This window comes from Phanerochaete carnosa (assembly GCF_000300595.1).
Source record: "Phanerochaete carnosa HHB-10118-sp unplaced genomic scaffold PHACAscaffold_3, whole genome shotgun sequence".
Classification (NCBI taxonomy): Eukaryota; Fungi; Basidiomycota; class Agaricomycetes; order Polyporales; family Phanerochaetaceae; genus Phanerochaete; species Phanerochaete carnosa.
In genome coordinates this window covers 2,325,571-2,348,441 of record NW_006767630.1, presented here as the reverse complement: position 1 = coordinate 2,348,441, position 22,871 = coordinate 2,325,571, and the positions used below count along the sequence as shown (strand labels likewise).

Below are 22,871 nucleotides of genomic sequence, written 5' to 3'. Positions count from 1 at the left end.
GATGCATTATCTCAGGCGGAATCTGTCAGCTGGCTGGCGTTCAGTTCATACCACTATGGCGATCCTTCTATCCGTCACCAAACTAGCAAGCGCTTATGATTAAGATATTTAGGAGACCCGACGTCGATGCTGTCAGATCCTTCAGGCTGTTCATGAACGCCGCAGGCATCATTTTCATGGTTGTGGACTAGAAGCCGTTGCCACGATATAATCGTGAGAATAGCGGTCCTGTGGCGGTGGTATTTTTATGGCGCAGGGCAACCATTCGCATGGTTCATGTCTGCCGTCGTAAATGCTCGCGACAAGGGTTCAGTAGCACGACTTTGAACGCCGTCGATATCTCTTGGTTCCCCCAGTGAGTCCGTTTATCCCTGCCACCAAAGAATTCGTCGTGCTTGCATGTGGACTAGCTCCTTTAACGCCCTTCTCGACCTAGGTGTACTGTTGACAGTCTTCGATGTGGCATAGGGGAAGCCAAATATGCTCTTGGAAATGAAATGACCCTGGGACGTGCCTTACAGGTTCATTTGTATGCCCCGACTATGGTAGTTCCCAAGTACATCATTCCTCATTTTGGCTGACGGCGCCAGGGTACGACGGCCCACTAGGTTTGCATGATATCAGCACCCTATGGAAGCTGTCGTCTTTATCCACACTCACGCTCCTTGCTTTCCGCCCTCATCGACATGCCCGCGAGTGTCGATGTCCTAGCACTCGTCGGGTTCGTTTGCGAGTCGCTATTCTACGGTGTGTCCTCACTACACAACCGGACACGGAAACTGGGCCTTAACTACCTCGAATAGGCGCGTACGCCGTGTTGTTTGCGGCGTCCTTATGGGTACTCCTCTGGATGAGAAAGACCCGTAGAACTAACAACTTGAACATCATCTTCGTCCTTCACTGTCTGCTTTTTGTGGCATGTACACTGCACTACGCACTGTACTTCAGTCACTTCGTCAGTTACCTGGTGCGTAGATATCCTGGCCATATGATAATGTCTTTAAACTCACGAGAAGTGGATATCCCTATAGAACGGCGGAGTCGTTGCAGGATTTGCCAATGAGACCTACCATACATTCATCGCAGACTGCACTACTTCAGTGGCCGACTTCCTGGGAGACCTCATCCTGATTTACAGGTGCTATGTACTCTGGAGTTGCAACTACTACGTCGCTGTCCTTCCTCTGCTCACAGCCTCGTCAGGCCTCAGTAAGCACTTTCACGCGCTTCCTCTGTATGTGACCTTATCCTTACTAGAGTTTCGTCATAGTATGCGCAGCGGTAGTAGGGCACCTTGTTTGGGGGACTGCCGACGCGACACCCTCACCATCCATCGTCCCCCTAGGCTTAGCAAGCTTCACCTTACCCCTTTGCACGAATGTCATTGTGACATCGCTCATCATTTTCCGGATATGGTACATGTCGAAGGACACGGTGCTCTACGGACTGCCAACAAGGTCGACAACGCGCGCGGCAATGGGCATCGTCATCGAGAGCGGCATTCTCTACTTCGTGGTGCAGTTCATCTTCGTAGTTATTTTCGGGATAGGTCATCCTGCGGAATTCATCATGATTCTTGTGGCAACTCAGACTTACGTGAGTTGCGCATCCCTTCAAAATTGAGAGTGCTTATTTGGGATGCTCCGACAGGGCATCACGTCGACGCTGATCCTTATCAATGTCGGACTCGGGCTATCGTGGGAACAGACTCGGCGCGCGCAGAGATCCAGCCTGTCATGGGCCCCTCCCTCAATGGGCCAGGGGGCAGCTTCTTCAAGTTCGCTCAGAACGCCAACGGATGTCGGTGGGATTGAAGGGTCCTTTGGTTCTGGTGGCATCGTAGAATTGCTCGATATGCGAGACGATGGCAAGGTCAAGCATCAGATATCAGCCAGTAGTCTTACAAGCATGCCAAGTTATTCCATTCCTTAGTTGTGTTACACACGTATAAATAACACGCTCGTTCTCATTTGAGTACCGGTTATTGCAAGAGGCGGAAGCCATGATTTGTAGTGAATTTGGACATCCGGCCACTCATGTCGCGCTCTGGTGACTGACGATTGTGCCATCACTCACAGAGGCTGACTGCATTGTTAGCAGCTGGGAGCGGACAAGAAGATCTACCGCGCACCCTGACTTTCGTCGGCAAATCATGATTCGCCACAAACTCCAGCCGACTCTTCAGTATCTCGTAGACGACGTTCACTTGATGTGTCGTGAACACCAGACATGTTACGTTCACGAGCAGCAGCGTGACGAGAAGGAGGACAGTGGCTGTCGGAGATGCCCAAAAGGGAGGTGTCGGGGCTGGTACCTCCCGGACTAGCTCTTTAAGGTCGGTGCCCTCTTCCTGGCTAAGCGGCGCGTATTCGTTTGCGATCGAGCTGTCTGTGGGAGAATACTTGACAGCGACTATTGGATCCCGTAGGTTTGGAACTAGAGACGAGCGTACATATGGCTTGCTCATGCTTCTTGCCGCAGGAGACGGGCGACGGCTGTGACGTGTGCTATCTGAGCGTATGGACAGGTCAAGGGTGGAAACTAGTTGGGAGAGGTACTGCGGAGATAGTTCACACGGGACCAACGGAGCTTCAGACGGCCATCCACGGTGAAATTACGCCTGGTATGATTGACATGATAGATGCGCAGCGGCAGTCATAACACCTCATTCGGAACACCGCCCTCACACCGTTTCCGGCAGAGATGCTCTCTTTCGTGACCGGATGTGGAACACCACATGCCGAAACAATTGTACATGTACTGTACCTCCTTCGACCACATATTCTTTCCTTTTGTCAGGGAAGTTGTTCTGCGGAGACGCTTTGTTTGTGTATTCCAGTTCGATAATTCAAGGGTACACGGGCCTGATCATGAGCTGCATTACAGCACTCAGACATCGACAGATAGGCGCACACGTCCAAACTGTTGCTGGTCCGCCGTATCCCCTATCTTTCACAGCGCAATCAGGTCCTCGTCGTCAGGTTCAATAGCGAAATCTTCTTCCTTGACGAGTCGGACATCCAGAGGTACTTGCGCGGTTGTGCCGTCGCCGAACGGCGGACGTATAACGGGTATCTGCGGTCCGCTCATCTTCCAGTAGACCTCCTTTCTGTTCCCGTTTTCGTCGACTGCCGAAGGCAGGGCGAAGTGGAGGCGGGGGAGTAAGGTGGCGAGAACTTGCTCTGTAGACACGTGCATTTATTAGGAAGGTGCGGAGAGTTCAGCGCCGTACGACTTACTCGCTTCCATCTCTGAGAACTTGAAGCCTCTGTATAGATCCCCGATTAGCAACGGATCTTTGAGAGCAAGCTTCCGCAGGCGACTCACATGCAGCCTCTTGGACCCCCTAGAAATGTCATCCTGAGCAGGCTCGGCCGTCAGCTCAGAGATGATACTAGCGTACGGAGCGGAACGTACATCCCACAGTACACACCCGGGTACTTGACGGAGTCGGTGATCCCTTTAGGCATCTCGTTATCAGCCAAGTTTAACCAACGCTCAGGCTTCCATTCGGAAGCGTCTTCTCCCCATACTTCCTTGCTGTGGTTTGAGGCGATAATCGAGACCAGGATCTGTGTACCCTTCTTGATAGGAATGGCGTCAACGGGCTTGCCATCCACGGAGTTCACAGGGTACTGCAGCGGAAGCGTTGTGTCTTGCGAAGCCCTGAGCATGTGGCAACGCTTGCCTCAGCTGTAGAACAATAGGGAAGAAATGAACGCACATCCGGAAGTGGACGCTGCTCGGAGGGTATACTCGAAGGGTCTCTCGGATTACCGCGTCGAGATACGGAAGCGCCGTCAGGTCGTCATACGAAAGGGAGGCGTCATGCCACGCAGCGACAGTAGAGAAGCCCTGCGATAAATACCTCTCTTTGGCAACCTTGACCTCACTCCGGATGCGAGCCTGCGCTTCCGGATGGCTAGCTAGCACCCAGAGTATCCGCGATATAGCGTACGTAGTCGTCTCAAACCCGGCAAAGAGGAGAGTGCTTTTACATAATGAGAACAGACGTCGCTTGTGAACGGGGCTACTTACCTCATTTGTCCCATGAGCTCCGAGTCCGTCAGACGGTCGGCTTGATTCGAGGATGCATTTGCATTCACTACATCAAAAATCACGTTTGAAAAGCGCGTCATAGAGGGGCGACTTGCATCATGTACTCACGTAAAATGCTCATGATATCCTTCCCTTGCATGACTGGACCCATGTCTCCTTCAGACTTTCCAGAGGTAATAACATTAGCTTTGCCCTCAAGCCCGCCTTCGAGAGCTTTCTTTTTCTCCCCGAAGATGCGCTTGCTAGTTTTGTACATGACATCCAAGATGTATACGAAGTTTTTCATATCTTCGCCAGGATACCACTCGAGCATCTTAGTTCGCCACGATAGGGGAAAGATTTTCACAATAAAGGGCAGATATGGGCGGAGCCAGGACACTCGCAATGCAGCCGGCCTGGAGTACGCGTCAGCTCGCCGTTCGAGCAGACCGAAGAAATACTTGCGTGTATCTTCTCGCTGCTTCGGAATAGGTATTGCGCTTGTCGAGGTCCAAGGCGTTGAACGTCCACCCGAAGCATGCTTGGGAGATATACTCTTGTGCACCTCGAGAGAGCCAAGGCATCACGTCTAATTCGGTTGTAGCTGTGATCACATCTCTTGTCGGTATGTCTGCATTGCTGTGGAGGGAAAGAGCACTGACTACCATCCGCAGGTACATGTTTTGTGAACACTGATGCCATTTCATTTGCAATCGGCTGAATAATGGGAAGTAGCTCCCGTAGATTTGATACGGCAAAAACTGGATTTAGCATCTTGCGCTGCTTCTTATGCTGTTTGTCTGTCTGTGAATGAGCTCTTGTGAATCCAAAGAGGCGTTCGAGACCCACCCAGCGTTGCAGTCAGTCCCTCTCCGAACATCAGAAGATTGCTTCTAAGAGAGCATAAGCATCTGCGCATGAAGATACATATTCGAGGCCATACTGTATGAACGCGTTGTTTACGTCGAAAGCTTGCTGATTCTTGACAAATATATGCTGCAGCGCAAGAGGGTCTGATAGATATAATGCTTCTTGCTAGCTGAAGGCGTCAGGGAATCCCAGCAAGGTAAAAGCGAGAATGACTGACCCCAAAAAGCGTGTGCATCTTCACAGCGGTGCCGTATGTCCACGAGAGCCAACGATTATACTCGAATGCATCGCGAAAGAGGCGCTGCGTGTTACCTGGAGCTCTCATGAGCGCAATTCCTTCAAAGAGTCGAGAGGGCTCCACCTTTCAACCAGGATTCCCTCGGAGGCCCAGCGACATTCGAAAGCGCAGTCTTTTTGCCCCAGGTTTCTGTGTAGAAAAGATAGGCGAAGAAACCTGCTAACGCTAGCTCAGCGAGGCCGATAGCCATGATGAGTACCTGCCAAGACCCCCTGGCTAGCGATTAAGAGTGGACCGTGTACTGTCTAGACCGCAAATACGAAACAGATGCTCTGACAGATGATGCGCGGCTAGTAAGTCATCTGAGTAATTCACTCGTCTACGACTGCATGCATTACGGCGAAAGACCCTGCGCGCACGGCCTTCGGGTGTCTATATCACGTGAGTACGCGTGGTCTCCGATCAATTCCCGCCCCTTCCCGCTTGCCCCTGACGCCTGAGATGCCAAGTTCAACTTTAGCGTTCTAATTAGCAGCCGTCTGTCTTTGCTCAACCTCTATTCTGCTTGTTTGCCGGACAGTCTATCCGACGAAATCTTTGCTAGATGAAATCTGGGATAAACTGCATAGCCCTGCGGTGAAATTTCGTGGTACGCACTTCAAAATTAAGTGAACCGAAGTCCGAAGCAGTCAGTCGAACATCCCGAGAGTTTATTTGGTCATTACAGTACATAGGGTATGTAATAGAGCTCTTCGAGCCACTGGATGCTCTGGTAGTGGTTCGCTGCTTCTCTATAACCGCGCGAGGGCTAGAAGCATGAATTCCCCCAAGCACTGGGCATGTCGGGGTGATGCTGGGTGATTGGAGGACTGAAGAGCCCCGAGCTGCCACATTTCCCACCAGCGCATGTGGTGAGGGATACAACGAGACTTCCTATCACTTTCGTTATTGCCGTGTGCTCTAACTCGGGGAGAACATCTGCTTCTACCGTTACTGGCCAGGGTCAGTTGTGGTCTCATGCGGAGACCGGGCGTGCACTCACTGGCCTTCTTAACAGGCGTAGATATCAGAAGAGTGGAAACAGAACGACGATATGGCAGAGATGAAGAATGCATTTATCTCCGGGTATCTTACTGCTGGATCCTAGCATCCATTTGTGCTTTGCTTGTCCTGGCCTAAGTTTCGAGGTCCTCACAACCGTCGGCTCGAGCTCTCCTCACAACCCGCGCTTCCGCCGCCGCGGCAGGTACGTACGCCGTCCATGCGCACCATGCGCAAGCACGCGCATTCGGGCTTCTCAGCGCTCGGCGGCCCTAGCGATGTGCGTGTTTCCCGTTAAGGCTCGATGAGTTTACTCATCGAGTCTAGACAATAGCGGGCTCGCACACTCGTAGAATGCAATGACACCCCGCAGGACCAGTCATTCTACCCGGTCGACAGCTCAAGCACGAGATCTGAAGGGTACAAAAGGACTGCGAGTAAACGGTGCCTTGCCCGGCTTCCTTACAGGTCGCCTTAGCGGCCCTGGACGCATCGCATCCTCCCTTGTACGCGTAAGTGCTCACTCTTACGCCTATCTCCGGCCGATCTAGACCTTTAATGTTTTTCATTAATCTTCATTCTTTGCTTGCCCACCGAAGGCACTGCCGACCTCTCTGCCAATCCATTCGCAGGGCCCAGCATTCCCGCCGTCGCTGTGGCAACATGCACACAGCACCTTCCATAGCATACTTCGGCGTGGGCCCGAGGGGCCATGCCGGCACTGCCCTTCTACGGACGAGTTGAGAAGACAATAAGTAGGGGCTGGTATATGGGGACGGATGCGAGATACACTCCGCGGCCACTCCAACAATGATACGGGCGAGGCACAACAGGCCCGTCAACAGGCCGTACACCCTCTGGGCAGCTGCCTTTGTCGGCACAGTGCTGGCAGTGCTCATCACTGTCGGCCACGTCCTGGCGACGTTGAAGAACTTTGCGCAGCTGCCGGGGCTCCTGCGGGGCCCGGTGTCTACATCGCATGGTAGGCCCACCTGTCCGTTCCCGAAATTCATTAATGCTGACTTTCATTTTGCGTATGAAGCCTGGCTAGACGAAGACAGGCTGATGAACGTCCACGTTTACGAACTTGACGAACCCACCTTCGGAGACATCCGACTCACCGACAGCATCCACAACGAGACTGAGTGGAAAGCGCCCAGCACACATCCCGTTGCCATGACACACCGATCGCATTGCTTCGATTTCATCCATGCTGGATATGTGACGCACGTCGGGGACCGCTCGGAGCATGTCGAAGAATGCTCGCAGTACCTTGTGTACTTGGCTTCGTTCATAGATGCGACGCTCGAGAACGAGGAGCTGGTTGTGGGTGGGAGCGGGGGACGGACGGCGGACGTGTGGGATACCGCGCACAAAGACCGCGAGGGGGTGTCATGGACGAATCGTTACGCTACGAACGATCATGAACCTGCGGTGCTACAGACCACAGTTCACGCATGATATGTATGTTTGTATGGACCATAAGAACACACGACGGACATGTAATTGTTAACGGGCTTTTTTAAAGTCGCCAGTAATGTACATACGCGTACACCAACTAGTACAGAAACTTCTACATTATTAGAACAGCAACATGGATATCAGAGAATTGCGGGAATTGCCGCATATTGCGGGGTCCTAAGTGTTGGTCAAACAACAGCGGGGTATCGTAAGAATCGCACCGTCCTCCGACGTAAGTCCTCGAGATATCTTACAATGCCCTCACATCCCCACCAGGCGGCGGGCTGTCAATATCGACATGCCCCTTCTCGTTCATGATAGCGCCCTCAGTGCTGACGCGAATGCCCACGTCGCGAATCTCGCGCTCCTCCTCCGCTGCGAGGCCGAGCTGATCCTCCGGGATCCATACGATCCGCTGCGGTTCAACGCTTGCGGGGTGGTAGAATTCCTTCGGGCCCGCGTCCTCGTCGACAGGCTTGACCTCCGGCGGGTTGGCCGTTTCCGGGTTCGACTCAGGATCGTCAGCAGGATTTGGCGAGGACGACGCGGAGGCTTTGCTCTCGCCTAGCGGCGCGGATTCGACGGCGTCGATAGGGGCATGCGGGGCTCTCTCCTTCTTGACATCGTCGTCGCCGACGATGCTGTGACCGTCTGCAGTTGAAGCATTGTCGTGCAGATCCTGTTCCGCGGCTTCTCGGTTGAGATCGTAACCTCCAGTCTTGTCTGCAAGGCTGAGCGGCAGGGCGTGGACGAGGGGACTATACGAGTTGTTGATGATGATATTGAAGAACGCCTACGAAAGTGGGTCGTTAGCACAACCTCCATGTGGAACAGAACTAAGACAGCGTACCGTGAAAGCAATAAGCACGACCATCAGCGCGCCCTCTGGGATCGCACTCGGATGCTTCTGCGTATTTTGAGCGAGGAAGAAGAGCGCAGCAAGGCAGATCTGCATGATATACATCCCCACGAAGACGTGCTGAATTGCCTTCGGAAAGAACAGTCCACCGGTCTCGCTGCTCTCGGGTTGTTCAAGCTGGTAGAGGAACTGGTATTTCCAGAGTTGATAGAAAAGGAAGAAAGTTAACCACGCAAGGCCATTGATAATGGGCGAAATGACCGAGTATGCGAGCGTAATAACAACGAGCAAGGTCGTGCTAGGCCAGAGAGTACCCCACGAGACGTTGCGCAACGTGTACTTAATCTTGTAGATCGAGCGCGGCGTCGAGCCTAGGACGTAGAGCTTGAAGTAGTACAGTACGAGCGACACAACTTGCAACAAACCGGAGGCGGATCCGGAGAGGCCCTGCAGAATAATATATGACAGGAAGAAGTTGGATGCCTTGGGCAGGTTCTGCGCGAGCAGAGAAGGGACGGAGGATGGATCGTTCACGAGGTCCGGGAGTGCTGCGATGATACCAGACGAAAGAGTGACGATAAGGAAAGAGTGCTACAGACACTTGTCAGACGTTGCTCGAAGTGCGATAGGGAGCAAAACCAACTTACCAACACCTCGAACAGAAAGTATCTCGTCATCAGACTCAGTTCGATACCGGTCCTTGTTGGCGTGCCTTCCAGACGGCTGAGCAGCCTCAGGACGATGGGCAGCATCATCATCAACACTGCCAGCAGGACTGGAGGCAAGATACCCGAGATGATACCGACAATGATACTGGGGAGAGTACAGATCCATGCTAGCCACTTGTACGTCATGCACAGCGCATGAATGTTAGAGACCGCACCGACAAACGCGACAGGGAACGCCCAGAGGATGATCAGGCCCAGAGTGATTCCCCACGAGACAGCAATGCGGATGCGAGCCTCGTACGGGTTCAGATTCAGGTTCGCCCAGATGACGTCCTCGGGGGCGACACCGAACTGCCGATCAGCGATGCGATACGGAGAGTGGTGTGTCAACGCCTGCGCTGCGAGATGCGCCGCGATCTGGCGATTGAAGAGAATGAAGGCAGAGTTGAGCGGAGGGTAGGTCTGGTCGTGGGCCGCAGAGATCGGCTTCAAAGCGTCGGGATGGTTCGTCTCCGGTGGTGGAAGCCCGGGGTGCTCGCTGTCAGCGGAAGACATCGCGACGTCCTTAGCCAGCACGATACGACGCTCTCGGAGCGCAGCAGACGTCTCTACAATCTCGGCACGCGCCCATTCGATCGAGTCGACCTCTTTGCCAATGAGAGGCAGCGAAAACGGTAGAAAGCTGAGTGGTAACCGGTGCGTAGGACGCTTCGCCTTGGGAACAAGCTGCTCGGCAAGGGGAACATTACGTTCTGTGTCGGCGATCGAAGGATCTGTGAGGGGCCTGTCATCCGTGCTCAAGCTCTGCTTGCCCTTCTTTGCAGCCTTTGCCTCCGCCTTGAGCTTCTTGCTCCGGCGCTTCGTGGCGGTATGCAAGAGCGATGTCTCCGCGCTTTCGAGCTTGTTGCATGCCTTTAGTTGGCGCTTGTATAGGTCCGGCATGTCCTTCAAGTCGCGATTCAGCCAGACTTTGGCGACGCCACCGGGGAGGCAGTCGTAGAGCTCCTTCAACGCCCGTTCGGTGAGGTATCGTTGGGGTACGCCGCGGATGAGGACGGTGCTAGCTCGTGCAGAGTATGAATATCCCGGGGAAATGAGCCACCGCTGCCTTGTATTGATGAAGTTGGCCATCTCGTGCTTGACGTTCCAACACACCCAGAAGGTCACGAGATAAGCCACAATGAGATGCGCGGCGTACCGGTCTTGCCTATTCGGCGCGACATTCCCAAAGCTGAGTTTATCCAACCCGTGTCTCCCGGGGACGTCCGTGTCGATGGCGTCGATAGGAAGTAGAATGATCCATGTAACGACCCATACCGGGAAGAGTATCCGACAGACCATGCGCAGGAAGCGGACGAAGAAGTAGGCGTCGAGACCGTTGACATCCTTGATTCTGGTGTAGTCTGCACGGAAGACAGCTAATGGCCAAAGAAGGTGCTGTGTGAGGGGGGGTGAACGTTTTCTGTTGACTATATCAGTTGACCTGGACGTGACAGAGCATGCACAACGCTTACTCTTCTGGCGGAACATACGTTCGCGGTTGGTAGATGGCAGGAAAATACGGTCGCACAAGCGTGAAGACCGCGAGCTCAGCACCGAACACGGCGGCATTGAACACGAGGGCAGTGGTGAAAGTGCTCGTGGACGCGCTGGCGGCATTACTGATACTGGGACTGCTGCTATTCGACCTGTAGAGTGTGTATTCAGCGAGGCAAGTAGGGGCAAACAGGCGGCCACTTACATCGTAGCAAGGAGAAAAGACCGTGAAGGTGGGAAGTGGAGGAGGGTAAGGAAGAGCTTTTCTACCGGTGAGGATAAGATGTTAATTTGAGACAAAGCCACCTCCAGCCACCCGGGCGCTTGGAGCGTGATCGGACCTTGCCGAGTACCTTGGAGCTACCTACTCGTTATGACAAGTGACCTTCTACCTTTGGAAAGGCCCCAACACGATCTGCAATGACGTCAGCGACCGCCGTCACTAGTGAATATTTGTCGCTGTACCCAACGACAACAAAGCATCTGGGGACAGAGCACCCACCAGACGAAGGACACCACTGTTCTCCCTCGGAACGTGTCAGCCAGCAGGCCGTTCGGAGTGCCGATTAGTGGCGTGCATCAACGTCTGGTCTGCACGCACGGCGCTCCGCGCGCAGTGATTCATCATCTGGCCTGCGGCGAGCATCGCTGTAGTCCTGAGCTGGCAGAAGGCGTGAAGGGAACAGAACGACGAGGCTAGTGTGCAGACTAGTGCTTCCACAAAGCGAGCAGAGTGGTCTGGAAGGTGGTCAACTCTTTTGCCATTGCATGCCAGCACGGGCGCAGTTCACCTCATTATTTCGCCATTCAGTCAGATGTTGGTTGGTATTTCACCAGCGGTCCATACGTCGAACCTTGCGGTCGGATTCCCTGCTCTGGCCCGACCGCATCCTTTTGCAACCGACCGGTCGACTGCGCATCCGGCGGGTCTGTGCGATACGTCCGGCCATCCTTGTGCTCTAGGCTCTGCAAACTGTCCATCTTTGCACTCTAGGCCTTACAGCTCCGGGATACAGGGCCGCAGCGCATGGCAGCCTTCTCCGCCGTGCGAAGTCCAAACGGAAAGGTCGAAATCCAGCAGAGGCGGGGCATAACGAGGTGAGAGTGAAAGCAGGTTGATCGGGGACGAGGGAGGGACAGTCCGAATATATGCGTAGGCGATTAGGGGGTGACATCCATTACAGCGCAGCAGTTGTCACTTTTGACAGCGAGGGAGAGTAGGCGGCCGAGCCGAGCCGCATCTGGAAAGCGACGCGGGCGCATCAATCGCGTCACGGCAAACGCCCCTCTAGAATATACAAAGCGCGACTGCACGGCTGAGCAGATCGTCTGGTACGCCCAATCCCTTAGTAGTTTCCATAATCACGGGTATATATTCTGAGTCAGTACATGTGCCTACCACGACAGTCGCGCACTACATACAATATGGTATATGCTACAGCTATTCGTCCCACAGCATCAAGCGCAAGACATGTATTTTCCAGGCACACATCAAGCATACTTGACGATGCTGCCTGTGCTTCCGCTCGTGCTCGTGTCGCCCTTCCCGTCGTACTGAGCGACAACGACGTCAATGGCATTGTCGTCATCGGTCAGAGCGGTGCTCAAAGTCGGCTTTTGCGTCGCTGTCACCTGCGAGGGCGGTACCCAGGCCATGTCGGAGAGAGCTGCTTGATTCGTTGTTTGCTCCGAAGAGAAGCCGAGGCCGACGTGGATGATGATGAGGGTGGACGCGATGCCCTATCAACGAGGTGAGCCGTAGTCCGTCTCACGCGCGACGAGCAGAAACTCACATAAGTCTGCACAGCGATTGCAATCATGATGACGTCCGAAGGGAGGTTCAGGCCATAGACCACCACGAACACAAGCTGTACAGCAAAGTACAGCATACCACTCTCCACCATGACATGGATGGCTTTCCGGGTCGCGGAGCTGCCGGCAACTTTGTAAAGCTCTGCTGTACCACGGGACATGTACCATATTCGGCCGACCATCAGCGAAGTCACTATAACATTAGTGCAAAGGGGGAGGACGAAGCTTGCCAGGCCGAGCGGGACGATGGACGGGGAGACGTTGGCGCCGGTTGTTCCCCAGACGAGCTTTCCTACTACGGATGCGCAAACTGAGACAATGTCCAGGGATCAGAGGGTTTCCGTATCGGGATCGTGTAGATGAACCTACTGAGGCCGCCAGCTGAGGTTAAGAGCGGGAGGACTATGATGTAGTATTGACAGCTCCAAATGATCCAGCAGCGATAGATGAGAATGAGGTCCCCGAGAAAGTCGGCCACGGAGACGACACAGTCGGCAATAAACTGATGAAGGTCTTCATTCGCAAAGCCCACCACTCCGGATGTGCCCTATTGGCGAGCGAAGTGCGAAGTGAGTGTGCGGCCAGCTTGTGGGCGAACGACCTTGCTCACCAAGTATGTGTAGAAATGATTGAACTCGAGCGCGTAATGCAGCGTGCACGCGACGAACAAGCATAGATGCAGTACCACGACCGTCCTGTCTGTGCCCCGCGATCCCCAGACATAGAACAGCACATAGAGTGACGCGAGAAACAGCACGCAGTACGCGCCTAGACCCACAGACGTACGTCAGCCTCGTGACTGCGCGGCGTCGGCGAAACGGGATGCACGCACCGTACAGCAGCGACTCGCAGGCGAAACCTATGAGCACCAGGACGTCGATGCTGACCGCCATGGGCGCAAGCGAGCCGTGGACGTGGATGTGGACGGAGGTAGGGGCAAGGCGTGGGGCGCGTGGCGACCGCGAATGATGGCCATATATTCGAGGAATCAAGGTGTGAGCATATCCCGAGTTCAGCAGAAGCACGCTCTGGCACGCGTTACAAGTGTTGTCTTGGTTCGGGAGCTGTTGACGAATCTAGCCCGTTCGGCACAGGGAGCGCGGACTAAATGGCGCGGACGCGTCCGGCTGTTGCAGCCCAGCGTCTCCTCCGCTTCTGACCCACAATCTGCGGCGACATATTTTAGCCACTGAGGACGTCGAGCCCAACAACATTGTACATTAGTATACCCTGTGCGGACTCGACCGCTCTGAGCTCGCTACGTGTGGTGGAAGCCTGGTGCTACCTCGGAAGAAGCGTCCCCGGCCATGGGAAGAGCGAGCTGCACAGGGAGCGTTCACACCAATTCACACACCGCGGCCCACGAGGCCCCGGGGCGAGATATGCTTCAGTAGCGGCAGATGCTACCAATGGCTGTGAAGAAGTACAGAAATCGAAATCTCCGTATGCCAAAGATACGCAGGACTAGAAAGTTCGAGCTCGAGGCGTTAATATTAGCTCCCGCAGCATGGGAATGACATACGACAAAGCCTTCAGCGCTTCAGCAGCTATCAGCGCCGCAATTTCTGTAAATCTTAGAGCAGGCCGTAAACATCATATCATGTTTTGAGTTGAAGTATCAACGAGCGGTGGTGAGCGAATGAGCATGGGACGATCTGGCAACGCTCAGCTCGAAGCCTGAGGTCTCGACGTCCGCTTCGGAATGAGTCCGATTCGGATGCTACTGCTATGCCAGGGCATCGCAGATCAGGACTTCTAGCTTCACATCAAACCGTGCTACATAGCCCTACTTGTTATCGAGCAGGGCCACCTGACAGATAAATAATGACGCCCTGGATGTTAGAGGTTCGATGGTGCCTGAGCAGGTAGCAAAATGTGGAAAACAGAGTGCCAACTGGGTCGACGAACGGACATTCTTCATAGTGAAGAATTATGCAAGGGGGGCGCACGTCTTCCTCATGACCTTGGTGCACACATGGGCCGCGCTCCTAGTCTAGGCTGAACGGTAGGAGTGACCCACACCAAATGCCGCTCGGTCGAAGTTCGGAAACGCATAACCATTTGCCATGGGAGAGATCATGCTGCCTGTGGCGGTAGCTGCCATCTGTCATCCTGTTTCACTGAAGTCATCACCGCAAAGATCAGGCTCAGGTTCTGTGAGGGAGCGCGCCGGAGCAGCCCCTTGGACAGACCGACAGCCAACTGAAAGCGGTTTGGAGGGCAGCGGCTTAACCACGCATGGCTACCGCCAGTTTCAACGATACGCGATGAACATTATGCAGTTCTCTATAGTAAGCCCCGCACTGTCCACCCTTGTGGAGAGGGTACCCGTTCCTGGAGATGTACACTCATCAATATTACTGACAGTAATGCGGGTTGCTAGCGCAACTGACGTCCTATCCAGTCACAGGGAACTCGGTTGAGTATTAGTAGACCGCGAGCGGTGCTTGCCGTGGTAGAGTCAGCTGGAAAAGCCATTGTCGTCGCAGGATGAGCCCTAGATACTGGTTCTAACGTCAGGGTGACAGAACCTCAATACCAGCTACCCTTTGCCGCGGACAATCCGCGCATCATTGATAAATTTATGGATCTTTGCATGTAGCGAAATATGACGTGTGGCTTTGACTTGACTCGTTAGATTTTTGCCGTTACGAGTAAACTGGTTCGAAGGTGTCCCGAATATTACTCAAAGCCTCGTAAAGCGTTTACGCAGACGTAAGCTCTGATACCTCACAAAAGAAGGGCATTGGTAACGCGCACGGAAGGTGTGTCAACGACGAACGGTATCAGTGGTATATGGGAGAGAGCGGAAGCGGGTAAGGGAGCGTGCCAGAATTGAGACGCCAACGCCATGCATCAAACACTTTTCCTTGTACATTTCCACCTGGATGCGAGACTCGGGAGAAGCTGCTTGATGAGGAGCAGGCTGACAATATCCGCGCATCTTCCCTGGCGCGACCGGTAGTGTGACGGCTAAGCAAAGTGGCGGCGACGTACTGTGACCCCATCTTCCATGTCGTAAATTGGTTGCTCTGCACGAAGGTTAGCGGTCTTCGAATAGACCTATCCTGAAGGCGAGATCAAATTCAAGGACGGAAAATCGATGAAATTTCGACAGAGGTCACGGTCCGTCAGAGCTATTGATTATGACTGGTTGCCCCTATAGTGCGGTACTATGCGATGAACCAAATCAGTCTGGTCCCTGTAGGCCGTGTAAGAGATGCTGTGGACATCGGACCAGATGGAGGCTGACTGCGCTTACCTTGTGCCAATGGGAAATGTCCGTCTTGAGGCAGTGCCGCTACCCCTCTATTTGACATTTGTCGACCTACATAGCCGTGTCACCATGATGGTCGTCGCAACGTTTGACTAAGGCATGGATTATATTGCTTCATGGACTGTCAAACTTGTGTGGAGTGAATTATTATGCAACATACCTGACGGTGAAATTCAAACAGAAGCGTCTTCCCTGAACCGCATAAATATCAGCATGTCGAGCTCATAGCAACCCGAAGTCAGAATGAAAGGTCATGCGTTCCACCAGCAGGCAAGGGCATTAGGATAGACACTAGATATGAACTTCATTGAGACTCAACAGACCCAAAGACACTGCGCCGAGCTGCATGCCGGTGTCGTTTCAGTTGTTTTGCAATGATATATAATACTCACGGAACATAATGCTATATGCGATACACCTCGTCTGCGGAGCCAGTTCAGCTTCGCTATAGCCGGCAAACTCAAGGGAAAAGTGTGTATAATCTGTGACTTGACCGGCCATCGAGGCGTGTCTTGAGAAGTACCGGGTAGGCCCGGCCGTCATGACCGGAAGAAGTTCCCAGTCGATGAACGCGACTACGTAGATGCTTCTTCGGCTGCTGCGTGAGCGAAAAGCAGGTATTTCCCTCGATATGGATGAAAGCTTACTGGCCGTAAGAGAATCGCTGGTAGTCATCTTGGCTGTTCGCCCGGATGTAATGGCTCCGAGGTTATGACGTGAGAAAATGCTCTGTAGAGCCGGAAAGATGTCCATCATTAACGTGAATATGCGGACCTGTACTTAAATAAATGCCGTATATAAGCTGGTCTGCCTTGAGTGTTGGGCCTTTCTGATTCCGAGTCTCTGCGTGGTCATTCCAGGATGCGTACTATCAGCTATCTCGTAGTACTGGCCATATACGCCCTCTTAACAATAGTTGTACCATCAAATGGTGCGTGTGCATTCGTGACGGTGGTATGTGTTTCCGATGTACTCACATCTAACAGGCTTACAACCCCCCAGCTCGGCGTACTTTGAGGAGGGCGACGGCGCCGTGAGCTCAACGAGTAAGTCACCGCTTCTGGGAGTAAACCCACTGAGCTCATGAACTTGCGCAGAAAGGGGAAGAGTCGGCGCGGAAATTTGGGGTCGCCGGACTGAAGCACATGTCACAATAGAGGAGGTGCTGGGCCGTTCAACTTCATGACATTCAAGTTCCTGGGGATCCAGACGGTTCTGTTACCGAGCAGAAGAGAAGCACATCAGCATCGAGCAAACACAAAGAAGAACGACATCAAACGGCCTTCAGACTGAGACCGCGCAGTGTCCAAGCAACACTGAGACGTTGAGAACTGGTCGCGATTCGTCACTGTCTTCGCGGCGCTTCAAAATTACATAAGCGGCGCCACAAGGGACAGTTCTTCACCAGTTTTTCGCCATTTCTGCCTCCGCACTTCACCAAAATCCCGCATATCATGCATGAGTGCACGCTACAATGTCCAATATTCGGATGCAGAATTACGCAGCACATAAATTCAGCTGTATTGAGGTTTTATGACAGTATATGAACCAGTAAAGTCCAGCTCAAGCGGCATCAGAGCGAACACAGTCGAGGGAACGGTGAGGACACCCGGGACGGAGGAAGAAAACCACATTTTCCGAGAGTCCGAGAGAGGGAAGGATAATGGGAATTAATCCAAGTCGACGATGCTGCGGCGACGGTCGCCGTCGTTGTCGCGGTCACCGTCCTTGTCGCCGTCGTCGTCTCCGCCGTGCCTACGACCTGCAACAGTGTGAAGATAGCCATTCTAATGATCTTTAGGCAGATGCTTACGAGCCAGCGCACCGCGGCGGCGATCTCCATCACGGTCCCTGTCGTTGTCGCCTTCCCTGTCTCTGTCGCCGCGATCGTCCCCGCCGTGCCTGCGACCTACAGCGGGTGTTAAAGAAGCACTTTGGTAATCTCGATGCAGAAACTCACGAGCTAGGTCGACAAAATTGCGACGACGGTCCCCATCGTTGTCACGATCGCCGTCTCTGTCGCCGTCATCATCACCGCCGTGCCTACGGCCTACTATATTGTCAGAAGGCCATCTTAATAATTTCTGGAAGAATACTTACGAGCTAGGACGCTGCGGCGGCGGTCACCATCATTGTCGCGGTCACCATCTCTGTCGCCATCATCGTCTCCACCGTGCCTGCGACCTGCGTCGGCGTCAGGACTCCGCCTTAACGATGTGTAGGTAAACACTTACGAGTCAGGTCGCTGCGGCGGCGGTCGCCGTCGTTGTCACGGTCACCGTCCCTATCGCCATCATCATCTCCGCCGTGCCTACGGCCTACGACAGCGTCAGGGAAGTACTGAAATAATGCCTGAGAGAGTACTTACGGGTCAGGCCATGGACGCTGCGGCGGCGGTCCCCATCGCCGTCGCGGTCTCCGTCGTTATCGTCACCACCATGCCGGCGAGCTACAACAGCTTAAGTGAGCATTTCAATGATTTCAAGGCGGGTGCTTACGAGCCAAATCAGCGATGCTACGGCGGCGGTCCCCGTCATTGTCACGATCTCCGTCGCGGTCGCCATCGTCGTCTCCGCCGTGTCTGCGACCTGCGTCAAGCGTCAGGAAGGGACCCTCATAACCTCGGCGCAGACACTTACGAGTCAGGTCGCGGCGGCGATCGCCATCATTATCACGGTCCCCATCGTTGTCGCCGTCATCATCACCGCCGTGCCTACGACCTATTACGTTGTCAGAAGGTCATCTTAATAACGACTAGGAGAATACTAACGAGCTAGGACGCTGCGGCGGCGATCGCCATCATTGTCGCGGTCACCATCGTCGTCTCCGCCGTGTCTGCGACCTGCGGCGGGAGTTAGGGAAGCACCTGCATAATCTCGCCGTAGACACTTACGGGTCAGGTCGCGGCGGCGGTCGCCATCATTGTCACGGTCGCCGTCCCTGTCACCGTCATCATCACCGCCGTGCCTCCGGCCTGCTATATTGTCAGAAGGTCATCTTAGTAATGCTCAGGATAACACTTGCGGGATAGGACGCTGCGGCGGCGATCACCATCATTGTCACGGTCACCGTCCCTGTCACCATCGTCGTCTCCGCCATGCCTGCGACCTGCGGCAGGCGTTAGGGAAGTACTCTCATAACCTCGACAGACACTTACGAGTCAGGTCGCGGCGGCGGTCGCCGTCGTTATCACGGTCGCCGTCCCTGTCGCCATCATCATCTCCGCCGTGCCTACGGCCTGCGACAGTGTCAGAACGCCACCTGGACCATGTTTAGGCGAGCACTTACGGGTCAGGTCACGGCGGCGGTCCCCGTCATTGTCACGGTCGCCGTCACGATCGCCGTCGTCGTCCCCACCATGCCTGCGACCTTCAGCAGATGTTAGGTAGGCTCTCTGGTAACCTCGATGCAGACACCCACGAGTCAAGGCAGCGATGCTCCGGCGGCGGTCACCATCGTTGTCACGGTCGCCGTCCCTATCGCCGTCATCGTCGCCGCCGTGCCTGCGAGCTGGCAAGAATCAGCAATGGTCAGCAGGCTCTGTCTCATCGTTGTAAATAACAACGTACCCTCAAGATCGGGAAGGAACGGCTCGGCTTTGGCCTGGGGGACTGTAACAGCTTTGGACGCAAAAGCACAACATGAGTCCATCGGTATATACTGTAGGGAGGCAGGTACTGACCGCTCCCGGGAATGGGGGTCGCCCCAGCACAAATGACAGAAAGAAGAACGAAAGCGTAGAGCGTGAAAGAGCGCATCTTGCACTGAGGAGGGGGTACTGCTTGTGTTAGAAGTACGATGACTTGGAGAATATCTGACGGCCATCGGCCTGTCGCTTTTATATGCTGCAGTCGCTGACGCTCATACACTGGTATAGTAGCCAGGGGAGTAGTCACCACCCTCGCCTGGAAGGCAGCAAGCCGTGCAAGGAGAGTTTTTCCCTGTGGCGGGATCGAAAAGCTGCAGTTAACCTTCGCTTTCCCAAGCCAAGATCTTGCGTATCGCCGGAAGTTTCAGAGAAAACAACACGCATCTCTAGGTTGTGCTCGCCCGTGGGACCGTCAAGCACGTTATTGTCCACTCCTCTTCTGAGAAATGGAAATTGGAGCAGTGCTACGACGAAATACATCAGTCTTGGCCCATCAAAAGGTACCGAATAACTCTCAACGTACTGCGTAGGCTCGTGTCATAACTTAAGCCGGTGACTATGGTCCACTGCTGATTAGGAGCGGGGCATATGAATTTGATCCGCTGAGAACCTGGGCATAGCCTTGAGCAGCTCAGAGTGAGAACTCGGATGCATACCGCAGCACACAGAGAAAAATACCTGCAATCCGGGACGTGATAACCTTGGCGTGGGCCCTCACATCTGCGTAAGCGGATATGAGACGGATGCAGTGGATAGCCTATGTTGAAACATGCATGCCAAGTAGTAAAAGATGGGAGCTGCCCGCAGCCCTCAGAACGGATGGCCCCATCGCGCTGTCAAAATATTGCTTGGCACCGTTGTCATCCGGATTCCAATTTGTGATGAGGCGCATAGAGGGCTTATCTGCGGCGCAGCAGATCCAGTTAGTGCGGGAGATAATCTGGGTCAATCCCGGGTCGTAGGCGTACATGGGTCCATGTGCAACGGCTCTGAACATTTCACTAGTGGATTGTCCTCCGTTTGTCAGAATGCCCGAGCGATTGGGCGACTTCAGCTTGGTTCCATCCCTTTGGTTCAAGTCGTCTCAGTCCATGGGGGGCCGTCGCATACAGGAATCAGCTCCCATGCCTCTCCCGCCTGTGAGCGTACTATGTGAGTACGCAATAACGTTGCCGGGGCCTAATCTTCTCACCTTGGCGGGCCCGCAGCTTCGGCTGTTCTCAGGTAAGCGGTATGGATTGCACCCGAAGGATAGGCTCCTTCGCACAAACAGTTGTGAGGTAGTCGGCATGGCGCTCAGGCGCGTCCAACGGTGGTTGGAGACGAGAGCAGGCAGGAACGACGGCCTGTAACCGTTTAGCTGAAACACCGCCAGCAGCAGGCGTGGGAAAATTGGAACGACAGCGTGCCACTCTACACGCTTGCTACACGCGAAGCATGGATAAAGATGAAAATATTTGCAGGGATTGTTACAATGCAACGCTTCATCTAACACCTCGCAGCACATCTAGTGTGAACGGCGGCAGAGTATGGAAAGTGATCCCCAGCCTATGGATCCATTCGAGCCGTTTCAGAGCCTGTTTATCTTCGCTGTGTCTATCGAGACTTTGACCCTCTGGTGCTCAGCCCTCCGAATGACACGCCTCATCATCTCGACCCATTCTTGAATACCCTCTTCGCCACCGGACTTGCCAACGCCCTCAACCCACTTTTCCGCCTCGCCGATCCTGACTAATTCCTTCCATTGGGCACGAAGAGTGTCCTTGCGGTGCCAAATCTCAAGCACCCAGTCGGGCAACTTCCAAGCGGGATTTCCATGCTCGCCGGCCACAAATTGGAGAAGTGTATCAAGATATGGGAACTGTTCAGCCTCCATCTTGTGCCACGCGCGGGCGATTGCCAGCTCGTTATCGCCGAATTGAGCGCGGAGCTCCTCATATCGCGAGACGATGTCGACAGCCTCGCGAGCGGGGTCAAGCGAGCTTGGATCGGTGAAGGCTCTAAGCGCAGCGCGGGTCTGGATTTCGGCGAAGATGAAGGGGATGATGCGGTACGGTAGTGCCAAGAATGCGAGACGAGATAACGGGAAAGACGTGACCAAAGGAAAGATCTGCTTCGCAAGAGGAAATATGTGGAACTTGGAATTGTACAATTTCTCCGGTATCGGGGGGATAGGTGGTGGCAAGGCAAGCTCCAAGAGGTGCGGAGGAAGAAAAGGCAGGGAGTGTTCATAGCCAGTTGCCAAGATAGAGTAGTCAATTCCCGTTTCTTCTGTGCCGTCTTCGAATCGCACACGACCTTCGTGTGGGTCGAGAAACTCGGCGATGCGTCCTCGAAGTTTGAGAGTACCATCTTCACGATCCTCCCTTGTCGCCTCGGGAAAAGAGTGAACCAGAGTCTTGCAGACTTCACGCATCTCGTCCGCGACATCGACACCACTCGGCCCTCGGCCAACGACGAGAACAGTGTCGCCATGGTACTCTGCGTGTCTATACCATGCAGCATGCACGGCTTTTCCAGATTCCAGCCAGGCTCTAAGCCCAGGCGTCAGTGGATAGAATGGGATCCTATAATGCCCGTTCGCAACAACGACAAGGTCGTAGAACGACTCCTTCGCAAATGCCTCCGAGGCGGAGCTAGTGGGAGTCGTGCGCACGCGCCACTGGAACAATGATGCATCCCAGTCTATGTTCTGCACAGTGGTTTTGACACGAATGTGCTTGCGAAGATCAAAATGTGTCGCATAATCGTTGAGATACTGCAACACTGCCGATGCAGGAGGATATAGCAACGTGCCGGGCGGGAAGGGATAAGACGGATAGGCCATCATGGGGTGCGGGATATTTGCGGTTAGCGAATCATACATCGGCGTGAGCGGGGGATTGTCCACCGGAGGTGCTGGTAGCCTTGAGCGTGCAACGCAGCATTCAGACATATTGTTTGTGTATGACTGGCAGCATACGCACCATACTCCTCCAATGGCCTCGCGATCTTCGAAAGCGACAACTTCCCATAAGCCCTCCTTGTACTGTGATGCATCACAGACGACCTTCAAGGCACCCAGCCCTGTCGGGCCTGCACCGACGATACAGATGCGCTTTCTGAGAGCGTCAACATCAGCCTGTCTCCTCGTTTCTATAACGGAGTCTATGTGACTGAGTTAGGTCAGTGTCCCGTGCTGCCTGGGTCTCTTCCTGCGTACTTGGCAGCAAATCCATGGCTCCAACCTTGACCTGAACGGTGTAGCTGCAGACTCCACCGTAAGAGACTCTAATAGTGTATGCCGGCTCAGCTTTCGGAGCCTGAGAGGTTGGGGGGAGATAAAGAGGGTGCGGAGGCGGAGGGCATTCCGTGTGATTGCAAAATTAGTGCTGTTGTGGCAAAGTAAGAACTTAGAACTTACAAGCTTAGGGGCCTCGGCG

General features: G+C 54.0%; 7 protein-coding genes across 7 annotated transcripts; 2 read left to right on the top strand and 5 right to left on the bottom strand.

The window, feature by feature from the left end:
* Positions 1 to 215: 215 nt before the first annotated feature.
* PHACADRAFT_252254 (uncharacterized protein) lies at positions 216 to 2,493 on the top strand. Its single transcript, XM_007393427.1, has 8 exons — positions 216 to 355; positions 437 to 747; positions 804 to 967; positions 1,032 to 1,209; positions 1,271 to 1,596; positions 1,651 to 2,081; positions 2,132 to 2,401; positions 2,453 to 2,493. The coding sequence occupies exons 2-6, from the start codon at positions 687 to 689 to the stop codon at positions 1,930 to 1,932; spliced, it is 1,011 nt and encodes a 336-aa protein (XP_007393489.1). The 5' UTR covers positions 216 to 355; positions 437 to 686; the 3' UTR covers positions 1,933 to 2,081; positions 2,132 to 2,401; positions 2,453 to 2,493.
* Positions 2,494 to 2,901: 408 nt separating this feature from the next.
* PHACADRAFT_252249 (uncharacterized protein) lies at positions 2,902 to 5,492 on the bottom strand. Its single transcript, XM_007393426.1, has 13 exons — positions 5,270 to 5,492; positions 5,126 to 5,220; positions 4,982 to 5,073; positions 4,888 to 4,931; positions 4,701 to 4,838; positions 4,504 to 4,642; positions 4,168 to 4,454; positions 4,039 to 4,105; positions 3,725 to 3,991; positions 3,418 to 3,666; positions 3,328 to 3,360; positions 3,240 to 3,268; positions 2,902 to 3,182 (listed from the first exon to the last, which is right to left on the bottom strand). The coding sequence occupies exons 1-13, from the start codon at positions 5,394 to 5,396 to the stop codon at positions 2,953 to 2,955; spliced, it is 1,797 nt and encodes a 598-aa protein (XP_007393488.1). The 5' UTR covers positions 5,397 to 5,492; the 3' UTR covers positions 2,902 to 2,952.
* Positions 5,493 to 6,997: 1,505 nt separating this feature from the next.
* Positions 6,998 to 7,648, top strand: PHACADRAFT_26688 (uncharacterized protein; the record flags this gene model as incomplete). Its single annotated transcript, XM_007392662.1, has 1 exon — positions 6,998 to 7,648. The coding sequence occupies one exon, from the start codon at positions 6,998 to 7,000 to the stop codon at positions 7,646 to 7,648; it is 651 nt and encodes a 216-aa protein (XP_007392724.1).
* A 250-nt stretch (positions 7,649 to 7,898) lies between these two features.
* PHACADRAFT_26687 (uncharacterized protein) lies at positions 7,899 to 11,692 on the bottom strand (the record flags this gene model as incomplete). Its single annotated transcript, XM_007392661.1, has 8 exons — positions 7,899 to 8,441; positions 8,499 to 9,098; positions 9,155 to 10,658; positions 10,708 to 10,863; positions 10,917 to 11,071; positions 11,104 to 11,126; positions 11,313 to 11,407; positions 11,559 to 11,692. The coding sequence occupies 8 exons, from the start codon at positions 11,690 to 11,692 to the stop codon at positions 7,899 to 7,901; spliced, it is 3,210 nt and encodes a 1,069-aa protein (XP_007392723.1).
* A 377-nt stretch (positions 11,693 to 12,069) lies between these two features.
* PHACADRAFT_252245 (uncharacterized protein) lies at positions 12,070 to 13,458 on the bottom strand. The gene is made up of 5 exons (XM_007393425.1): positions 13,356 to 13,458; positions 13,134 to 13,291; positions 12,893 to 13,070; positions 12,505 to 12,833; positions 12,070 to 12,451 (listed from the first exon to the last, which is right to left on the bottom strand). The coding sequence occupies exons 1-5, from the start codon at positions 13,414 to 13,416 to the stop codon at positions 12,203 to 12,205; spliced, it is 975 nt and encodes a 324-aa protein (XP_007393487.1). The 5' UTR covers positions 13,417 to 13,458; the 3' UTR covers positions 12,070 to 12,202.
* Positions 13,459 to 16,570: 3,112 nt separating this feature from the next.
* Positions 16,571 to 19,920, bottom strand: PHACADRAFT_206991 (uncharacterized protein). The gene is made up of 16 exons (XM_007393424.1): positions 19,483 to 19,920; positions 19,370 to 19,411; positions 19,221 to 19,310; positions 19,089 to 19,169; positions 18,958 to 19,038; positions 18,852 to 18,908; positions 18,694 to 18,774; positions 18,571 to 18,642; positions 18,440 to 18,520; positions 18,299 to 18,388; positions 18,169 to 18,249; positions 18,035 to 18,118; positions 17,901 to 17,984; positions 17,761 to 17,850; positions 17,614 to 17,709; positions 16,571 to 17,562 (listed from the first exon to the last, which is right to left on the bottom strand). The coding sequence occupies exons 1-16, from the start codon at positions 19,556 to 19,558 to the stop codon at positions 17,471 to 17,473; spliced, it is 1,278 nt and encodes a 425-aa protein (XP_007393486.1). The 5' UTR covers positions 19,559 to 19,920; the 3' UTR covers positions 16,571 to 17,470.
* A 934-nt stretch (positions 19,921 to 20,854) lies between these two features.
* Positions 20,855 to 22,375, bottom strand: PHACADRAFT_252244 (uncharacterized protein; the record flags this gene model as incomplete). Its single annotated transcript, XM_007393423.1, has 1 exon — positions 20,855 to 22,375. A coding segment is annotated over exon 1 (1,096 nt), but the record flags the coding sequence as incomplete, so codon positions are not given.
* Between the last annotated feature and the right edge of the window lie 496 nt (positions 22,376 to 22,871).